Here is a 10,407-nt window from a genome sequence, read left to right as displayed (position 1 = left end):
TTGTTACATTTAATTTCTTGTAGGTCAAACACAAAACAGCTTAATTTGCATTCCCAATATCAAATTAGTGTTTAAATGTTAAGATGTGTCGTGTGGTGGCTATTGCTCAGCAGTATAGTTACAAATGACCAGCTTGCCATTCACTCTTAAATTCTTCAATCAATGTACAGCAAGTTCTTCTAGGTTGCAAAAAGTAATACAACCAGAACCAGGGATTTGTTTCCCAAAAAAAAAAAACCATTACTTGTATTTGGAAGCCACATCCATCTGGCATGTAATTCCATTGTATATGCCATATTTCACTGGCAAACTCACAAAACTCTGCATGTTCTGGAGTCCATGTCAGTGCTGTTTGCAGTTCTGATCTTCTCTGGAAAGTAAAAAGAAAAAAATGGTTGCATGACATGCTCTGCTTTCCACGAGGTCAGACTAACCTGACTGAAGGATGGCTCAATCATATTTTAACCACAGTGGCAGGACAAAGGAGGGAAGCAAAATTTGCACTTTTTTGTCTCTCTTTTTTTTTAAGTCTCAGGCAACACTGAAGTGTTCTTCCTCAAGCAATGTCACCCCCAAGCAAGGGCAAAATCCTGGAAAGGGAGTGCCCTCCACCTCTTCCACAACCACACCTTCCCAGCACCACTAGAGACCTCAGCACCACATTGCAGTCTTTGTGCTAGGAACTTACCAGCCAAAGGCTGAAATCCTGCTTTCACCAGATCTTCATAGATGTGCTTGACAGGATTCTGATGAGCCAGCAATATACCATGTAACCAGATGAGCAGCATCCTGTTTCCGTGTTCCTTATAACTGTTTTTCCCTGTGCAATACAGAAAGCATTTGTGTGTTCCATATGCTGAAAACAGTGTATTTTGTGCTTTTTCACTTCTAGTGTTCCAAGAGGTTTTAAAACCTACTCATTTACTCTTATTTCCTTGTTCACCCAGAAGCAAAATGAAGACTGAGACTTACAAAGGTTTTAAAAAAAATAAAGGTGACTAAAAATATCTATTCCAGTTTTATCCTAAGGCTACTGTAAAGGGAAGGGGGAAAGCTAATTCATCTTAAATTTCTTTTCTCTCATTTTTCTTCAGCATGTGGAAATACACCCTGGAGTAGTAGTAAACAAGTACCTTGTGTGCTATACAAGTATTGCTTTCCCAGCACTTGAAATGTCTGAAATCAGAAACTGCTGTTTTACGGCAGCTGTGAAGACAGAACATGAGCAATGTCTTCCTGTGCCACAAGATTCCCTAAGTCCTCACTTGCAGCATGACCTGCAAGACCCTTCTGTGCTGCTCATTGCTCCTGTAACGGATTTCCAAAGATGAAGGTTCCTACAGGCCAGAAGGAAGAACAGAAGCAGCCTGTAGTCCTACAGTACTGCTTCCTAGGAATCAGGAACAGGGCTTGTATCCGTTCACTGCTTCTTTTCATAACCTGAGTAAGAACAGTAGAGCCAGTGTGTGTCTGGGATACATAGTTTAAAAAGCACCTTTGCCTTGTGGTTTCTGTGGCTTATACATCTACACATCCAGATAGTTACCTGTCCATTGTTCTTCAATAGCTTTAATTTGTTCATCTGTGAACTTCCAGAAGAGGGCCATTTTTTTCCATTCCTGAGGTTTTAACTGGTTGTATGCTAGATTCCAAAGGGAGGAACGGATTTGCTTGGTGTGTGTACTGTGATCTTGTTTGAAGGACAAGTCAAATCCTGGCCCATCACTACGAGCTAGATGTTCCTGAAAAAGAAAGCAGATGATAAATTTCATAATTAAATGTGGAGCCTTTTATTGGCAAGCAGTGAACATCATGTCCTGTACAGCCATATACAGCTACTGACAGGTAATGTGCTCAATGCAGGTAAAGGAACATGTTTGGCTAGTAAAGATCTTTGGAAGATGTCTTAGCATGGATTATGTTACTAAAGTCTCAGTAACAGAACAGAAACCTATCCTTGTTCTGTCTATTGCTGTGTCTGATTAAGTTAAATGCAAAATAGACTCTTTTCTTTGGCACTTGATACACAACAGCAAGTGCTAGACCAGCACTACTGTACTCCATGGTTCTGTCTACTTTGTACGTCATGTTTTGAACATGGCTAAGTTTCAACCACAGTCCTTACACTTTCCTCTTGCTTATCAAGGAGAGGCTAGGCACCATTGGCATGGCCCTTGCTCAAACAAATAGCTTTGAGTGGGAACACCTCGTCTGCCCTGTCAGCTGTACCTGGCTGAAGCAGGGGCTACCAGGTCATTTGGTAGCAGCATGAGCCACTTGGCTTAGTGTGCAGGGCCCTGTCCAGCAAAGTATCTAAGCACCCATGAGCATGTCTTGAACCTGGGCCTGGATCTAGTTTTATTGCCTGCATAAGCAAAATCATCTAGAAACCAAAACCACAAGCATTTTACCCTCTGGATTAATAGTGATGGTGCTACCCTATGCATGGCTCACCTGAAACAGAAGTGACAGGACCATTTCTTGTTTGGGCACCTCTGCCAAAGCCATGTATTATGCTGATTTCAACTCTAGCTGAATGGTGCCCAAGGAAAAAGCCTCATTCCTACCAAACTATTGTTATATTTCATTTTGGTCTATGCTAGTCCTGTTTCAAATCAGTCATTAAAGTGAAAAATATTTTCAGGAAATTGATTGCAGGACTATAAAGTGGATACTAAGCTGAAAAGGAGATGGTAACATGTCACACTTTAAAAGTGCTAATCATACAAATAATCTATTCCATATTAAATTCAGAAAAATGCAACAGGGTTATTATTCCTTAACCTTATGAGAATCTTGCAAGGGGAAAAAAAATCTTAGTTCAGCAACTAAGCATTTTCATGTATATGTGATTCCATTTTTCTGGTGCAGACTTTATTTCATGCTTCCTGGCACATGCAAAGTAAGGTTTAGGGCATTCTACAGGACTGCTCTGGGCTCTCCTCACATCAGTGTTTCTCTTCTAAGGTTCTGAGGCTTAAAACCAAAAGCAACAAGAGACCCAGCAACAGACAAAGGAAACCCTTTTTTTCCTCTTCCCTTTGCAGCAGTACAGCTTTTCTTTGCAGCTAATTGTGTGTCAGGGTGGGACAGTAACAGCAGCCCTCAAATCCAGTCAAAACCAGCCTGGGAAGGATTAAGTAGAAGCAGTAAATAGAAAAAATGTCAGACACTCTGATACACATTAATATTAGTGGCACTTCCTCACAGCAAGATGACATTCCTTTTGTAACCAGTGCCTTGTTACAGATGAAAGTCAGCTAAATGTAACAAAAAGACAGTTCTTAGAATAACAGTTCAAAATGCTGTAGTTTGTATGTGATAGGCCCACCTGAACAATGTCATACTGTGTAAGATACAAGCTCTTCCAAAGGCCTGGCTTTTAGTTCAGGTAATGGTACACAGACACTTGTGTTTACATGGAGCTTTTGCAGAAAATCATCTGCTAAAAGCTCTTCTCATCTTCTCAGGCAATTCAGTAAACGGTGCCAAGGGGTTGGGAGCATTATGGGCTCACTGTTGTCAGATTTGTCATGCCTTCTCTGGCAACAGATGACTTCACTTCTAATTTCTCTGTAAGTCAAAGGGAACAGTAATATACTTGGCAACTCCAGGTGAACTGCCACAGATCAAACAGGGAAGTCATGTCATGGAGGTGTTTTTCATGCTAATTAATCTAGATTTGTGATTTACCAGCACAATGCCCTGTAACATCAGAGAACAGGACATGCAGGGCCAGCACACGGTGGTAAAACTGGCCTGTTGCAGTGCCTGCAGTTAGGCAGGATCAGTATGTTCATGCTGCGCCTGGAGACACTTGGCTAACCTCTTAAAATAGCCACACCCTAGCAGGAAAGAGAATGAAGTTATGGGTGTGTGGCAGCTCAGCAGTGAGCGTGTAAGAGATGGCAGTTAAGTGACTTCCATTCAATAACCTTTTGGCCCTGGTTTGTTAGCTCTGATGCTCACAGAATTACTTTACATAAACAGATCGTGTTAGCACCTTGTAGGTGTTAGGGTAGATGCTACAAGAGATGCCTTCTAGTGCCTCGCTAGAACCAGTCTGCAAACAAACTAAAAGGGCCTGAGGATTTTAAACTGTATGGTGTCAAAACCCAGCAAATGTAATCAATTCCCACATAACCCTATGGCTCCAAACAAGAAAAACTGAGCAAGCCAATATGGGACTGATTTATGGAGCATTAATATGCCCTAAAATGAACCTTCACTATCCTATGGAATGCCTCTCTTTCATCTTTGGGGCTCACTGCTACACCTGTCATTGATGGACTTTCTCACAGTTCTAAATGGTCCCAGTTAAGACACCATGACATGAGATGTCTTGAATTTCCCAGAGCCATTTGGGTTGGGTGTGAGCTCCAAGGCTTTTTTCTTGAATGTGCCCCACCAGCAGCTCAGCTCTACATACTTCTTTGATTTTAAGAGGTGCTCATCTTTGCTTTTCATGTTCAGATGCTTACTGCCTAGAGATTGTGTACAGATTTGTAAGAGACACGGGATAGTCAACACAGGCCAAAATAATTGTCATCTACACTTTAATACATCTGACTCTTTAAGCAGCCTATGTTTAAGCAACAACTAGGCAAAGGAAATTAGAAATCTAGACAATCTGAGGTCAGTCTAAGTCTTCTCCATGCTTGTTACCTGGTTCTTTCCAATTCCATTGACTGTGGTTAATAATTAACACACATTAAACAGAAGGAGGTGTTTCTGCTGAAGCAGCTGAGTCCTCATTGGCAAAGGCAGGACAGACCTGTATTCTTCCATTTTTCACCCATAGATTTTGCTGTACCAAAAGAGCGTGGATTCACATCATCCCAGGCCTGCTGCTGATGCCACAGTTTTAGCGTGTGTCAGAATGTTTCTTCCCAATTCATCTCCGTGTGTAGACGATGATGCAGGAAAACAGTAAGATCTGCCTACAGTTTTACAGCCAGTCAGCTATAAAACCTGGGTGGGGCAGAGACCTTCTTGTTCCCAATCCTAGCCTCAATTTATCGAGACCAGTCTTGCAGCTTGCCAAATGGAGCCACTTCAGAGATAAGGTGCTTCAAGATCAGCACCAGCTTTTCCCTTACAAGTTCTCAGTGTAATGAAAGGCATCACGGTATCACAGTACTGTGAGGTATCTCTTACCTGTTTCATGGCGTAATACCTTTCTGCTTTAATGATCATATCTACAATGAGGGCATGGCTGCTCCTTGATGCTACAGCTAATGCAGTTTTTCCATGCTGAAAGCAGAGAATTCAGTGAGTCAGGACATTATGTGTGTGTCAGAGAAGAAACAGGAGCTTCATTTACAGTGCCTTTTTATTTTTCCCACAAGAAATGTATTACTGGTGTCCCCAGCATAAGTGGGACATCAAACAGCTAGAGCAGGTCCAGAGGAGGACCACAAAGGCAGTTGAAGGGCTAGAGCACCTGCCCTGAGGGGACAGGCTGAGAAAGTTGGGGTTGTTCAGCCAGAGAAGAGAAGGCTCTGGGGGGACCTTATAGCAGCCTTCCAGTATCTGAAACGGGCCTGCAAGAAAGCTGGAACAGGTTACCCAGAGGGAGGTCCCTTGAGGGGAGGCCAGGCTGGATGAGGCCTTGAGCAGCCTGGTCTAGTGGAAAGTGCCTATGGCATGGGGGGTGGAACTGAATGCGCATTAAGGCCTCTTCCAAACTAAACCATTCTATGAATCTATTAATTTTATGGCTTCGGGGTAGCTACAATCCAAGCTCTAAGCTTTGCATGAACTGTATCCCCTCAGCCCAGAGGTGGTCATTTTTTTCCTGCATTGTATTCCCCTGAAGAATTTCTGAAGTACAGCTGCTTTCACAAGCCTTCTGCACTCACACTGCTGTGAACTTCACAGCTTATGCTTCCCAGTCACTGCTCCCAGGTTCAGGAAGCCCAGGCATCCACACACTGAAAACTGCCACATATATAGTCCATTCCCATGTTGTGGTTAAACTGGCATTTCAGATAGGCTGGCAAAGTTGGAAGCCTCCAACTTTAAGGGCAAACCTGCATCAGTAAGAGAAGCTGGCTTACAGAGCAAAAAGGGAAGTGTAGGCAACCAGCACCAGAACAAGGGGACACAGTCTCAAGCTGTGCCAGGGGAGGTTTAGACTCGAGGTGAGGAGAAAGTTCTTCACTGAGCGAGTCGTTCGTCATTGGAATGGGCTGCCCAGGGAGGTGGTGGAGTCACCGTCCCTGGAGGTGTTCAAGGGGAGATTGGACGTGGCACTTGGTGCCATGGTCTAGTTGTGAGGTCTGTCGAGACAGGTTGGACTTGATGATCCTTGGGGTCTCTTCCAACCTTAGTTATACTGTGATACTGTGATACTGTGAATGACATTCTCATGACAGCTGAACTGAGCACAGTTGAAGATGATGTTTCATGGGTAGCACAGACAGTTAAAGGAATTAAAAGCCATTGGTTTAAATCCAGCTTCAGAGGGCTGCTTGAGCTGTCTGAACCCATCTCTGCTCTCAGCGCATCAATACTCAATGGCTCTGCAGGGCTTTCTCTGCAGTTGTTCGGTTCTCTTTGGAACAGCCTGTCTTCAGCAGGTTTGCACTGAGTGGAACTGTCTCAGATTTAAACATTCAAAGTATTCTCTACATATGAAGTGTTAGATATTCTGGAAAATTAGACCTAAAAGAAGCCAACCCCTTAATTACAAGGTTCAGTAATTTTATTATAAGGCATTTCAACTCTCCAGCTATTACAAAGTTCCCTAATGCATACCTTCTTAATTCTAGCTCCTGGCTCTGCTCAACATCATTTTGATTACTTTGGGTTCAGGAAAGCATCAGAGACGAAGCCAAGGAATTTACATTTCATAAAATCTTTACATAATTACAATACTTCATATGCAAAGAGTCCCGAGGCCACAAGAGCTCCTCGATTCCCATCTCCAAAAAGGTGTTCTGCATTTCATAGGAGAGTAGAAAAAAGGTATGTTTTCTGGCCTCCCGTGCTTGTGCAGACACCACTAGTGTCTGTGTGCACATGTAGCACAGCAGTCTTGGATAGAGGGAGCACTCTTTGCACTATCACTGCTAATAGCAGTTACATTTGCAGATGGGAGGAAGGAAGTGGTCCTGAGAGAGCACTTCCTGAGCTGTAACTTCTTGCAACTCATGCAGATGCACGACATGCTCTGGAGCCTGAGGGCTCTTGCTGCCAGGGTATGGAGGCCAGAAAAAGCACTGTGCTGTCAAAGCTGACTCCCCTTTTTCCTGTCCTGAGTAAGGGCAGGAATATTTTTGCCATCTCAGCACAAATTCAGTTCAAAGAGGGCCGTACTTTCAAATGTTCCCAGTGATGCTGTGGCCTCAGGGATCATCCAACAAGCAGGCAAAAGAAAAGCTACTCCAAGGAGTAAAACCAATGCAGAAAGGGGACAGAACTTGTGCTGGCTCAGAGCCATATTCTCTTAACATGCCCTGAACTCTGTCAACACTGCTGTAATACCGAGCACTATTCAGCCCAGAGGCTTGCAGGTGCTTAAGGTCAAACCATGCAATAAGAAGTAATTTTTTGTGCCTGCCCTTCGAATGTGAGTAGGGCAGAGACAATTTTCCAGTGGCCAAAGTGTTGTCTGAAGTGGGCAAGATTTCAGTTTGGGTTGGCTCATAAGAGAACTGCAGCTGTCTGGCTATCACAGGCACAATTATGAATGGGAAGGCTTAGCTGCAATGCAGCATCTGGTCTCAGCCTCTCAAAACACATCAGCTGGGACACCTACACTTGGAGTCCCAAGCCTCATGTCAGGCTATGGAAAAAAAGAGGTGATCCTAGTCCATACAGTCAGGAAAGTTTTGTTCATGAAAATTACTTTTTAGATTACTAAAGAGGTAGATTTTGTTCATGACAAACAAAGTCTGTCAATTCAGTCATATAGAAAATCATATAGTATAGTGGCAGTAGTAAAAAAAAAGGTTATAAAAATAGTATAAACAGAGGAAGATCAATAGTGAAGTTAATTTAGAAACAGTTGTGAAAACTGGATTTGGTACTCTGTCCTTTCCAAAGCACTTCCCCAGACTCTCTGGTACCTCTTCCAGCTATTGCCGTTCTTGTCTCAGTCTTTCCAGGCTGAACATCAACAACAGAGACTAAGTACCCACCTGAATAGATCTGGAATGGCTTCTCGGGGACATGGCACCATCATTTCCACGTGGCCCAGAGTTCTCAAGGCAAACTCACCGTTGCTGCAGTTACTGAAGCTAGCAGTACCTGTGCCTCTCCTGGCAATGAACCTGGCTGCAGGTACACCGTTACAACAGCCACAGGCTGTTTTCCACAGTCTGGCAGCAGGATTTACCCTTCAAGCCACAGAGCTCTGAAGTTTTACAGCTCTTCACTAAAACCATTTCAGATCTCTGCCAGCTGCAAGAATAGCAATATAAAGAGGAGACCTCCTTTGTAACAGCTACTGGCAGCTTTACCTAGGAAAGACAAGTGCAAGCAGGTGCTTCCTGCATCTCTGGAAAGAAGGTCATCAAACAATCATACAATGCTTGCATGCATGAGGAATGCTATCTACCTTATCGACAATCTTGAGATCGCAGCCTGCCTTCAGCAGCACTTCGACCAGCTCCACATTGCCAAGATCAGCTGCCAGGTGTAGAGGAGTTTCCTTCCTCTGGAATTAATGACACCAAATAAATGCAATTAGCCAAACTCCTCCTTAGAAGCAGAGTGCTCACAATCTGAATCTAAAGAAGATTCAGGACAAGAGACTGTGAGAAAACACTGAACAGAATGAAATCATTTAACCTTTGAGTGATCTGCCTGCCAGTTTCATGTCAGACAAACTGGAGAGCATCTGGGATCTCCAAAGGAAAACCAGGCAGGAGTTCCAGCTGGCTGGAAAAAGGGAAAAAGTTGCTGTCATGTTTCCCAACAAGTGCCCTTTCTTCATTCTTATAAACAAGATGTTTTGGACAGGGCTTCACGTAACTGCCAGCCCCAGCCCATACTGTCCTCTTGAGTAACCTTTTCCCTGTTGAAATTCCTGCACAGACAATTGTCATTTTCAACAGTACATTGTGCCACATCCACAACAAGGTTTGTTTGCCCTCCCACAAACCAACTATGTATCAGAAGACTACCTGCTCCACAATGGATTTAATGAACCTTTAACCACAAGCACACAAAAATGGGGCAAAACCCAAAAACCATTAAACAAAACAAAACCATTAACAGTAAGTGCAGCTAAAGGGGCATTCAGCTTCAAGGCTAATCATTGAGTCTGAAATGAAGATTGTGTAGTCAGTACAATGCTGAATGTGCACACATAAACCCCACTATTTCTTTTTCCTTTTACACAATATTGGAATGAGGAAATCCAGATATCTATGGGTGTAATGCAGCAGCAAGTAAGATCTGTTGTCATCTGTGGAAGCCCTGCTTAACTGAACGCATCCCTCAGCATGTTTCATGTGACACAGCATCCTTTCAAGTTGAAGGTTTCGAACCTGTGCTTCTCTGATGTTGCAAGGCTGCATTCTGTAGATCTAGTTGGAGAACTTTTTTGGCCTTTAGATCCTATCTTAAAAGTTGCAGAGTCAGACACCAAGACATTACACACAAAGAAACACCAGCCTCAAGGTTCCACATCAGAGTCTCTAATCAATCTGAGGCATACACACTGCAATCACGGGAATTTATTTATTTCCCACAATATATCCTGCTTTCTTTGGTGCAGTAATTTAGAGATATGTATGTAGCTATTCTATGTAACTTCATCCATGCTAGGGACAAGAGTTCAGATTCTGGTTTATGTGACCGAAGATCTTACTGCCATATTTGACTCTCTGTCTCCCACAATAGTGTGTATTGATTTAGCAATAAAATGAACTATGAGAAGAGGTGAAAAACACATCTCTCGAAGACTAGTCCTTGTTATTATCATGGAGAACATCCCAGCTGTCATATGGGACACCAGGGTGTGGTTCACCAGCATGGTGCTACAGACTTGGCAGATCTGGTGGGACAGTCTTTCCACAGCTGAGATGCAGGGTGGATCAAGAGGGGGAAGGGACATTCTCTTTGAAGCAGCACAGCTGGCAGGCCAGTCTAGCAGCAGCTGGTGCCTTAATATGGCCACAGTGCCAGTCAACAACATCCACAAGCTCTACAAACTTCTGCCACACGAGCTGTGTGCACTGGATGTCATCCACATCTTTGGAGGCCTGCTTGTTGGACCACCACCACCGTTAATTCCCTCAGATACTGGGTACCTTCTTCTGTCATATTCTGCTTGCTTCGCTGGTTTACAGTATCTTCTTTGAGGAGATATTTTGCCTTCATGCTCAGTAACAGCCACCTCCAGAGGCTTGTGGGAGGCTGGCTTTCTTCCAATCCTTCTGTTAATCTCAAAGTCCC

The 10,407-nt window shown here is 43.5% G+C and overlaps 1 protein-coding gene across 1 annotated transcript in view; it reads right to left on the bottom strand.

Moving 5' to 3' along the window:
- Positions 1–311: 311 nt before the first annotated feature.
- ANKDD1B (ankyrin repeat and death domain containing 1B) overlaps positions 312–10,407 on the bottom strand; it is a 31,550-nt gene continuing 21,454 nt past the window's right edge. Inside the window, exons 11-15 of the mRNA XM_009899877.2 lie at positions 8,564–8,662; positions 5,158–5,253; positions 1,547–1,742; positions 689–820; positions 312–370 (exon numbers count right to left, since the gene is read on the bottom strand). Coding sequence (XP_009898179.1) covers positions 312–370; positions 689–820; positions 1,547–1,742; positions 5,158–5,253; positions 8,564–8,662 — 582 coding nt within the window. The remainder of the gene's footprint in view (positions 371–688; positions 821–1,546; positions 1,743–5,157; positions 5,254–8,563; positions 8,663–10,407) is intronic.

Source organism: Dryobates pubescens, chromosome Z (genome assembly GCF_014839835.1).
Source record: "Dryobates pubescens isolate bDryPub1 chromosome Z, bDryPub1.pri, whole genome shotgun sequence".
NCBI classification, from domain to species: domain Eukaryota; kingdom Metazoa; phylum Chordata; class Aves; order Piciformes; family Picidae; genus Dryobates; species Dryobates pubescens.
This window is presented reverse-complemented; position numbering and strand designations above follow the sequence as displayed.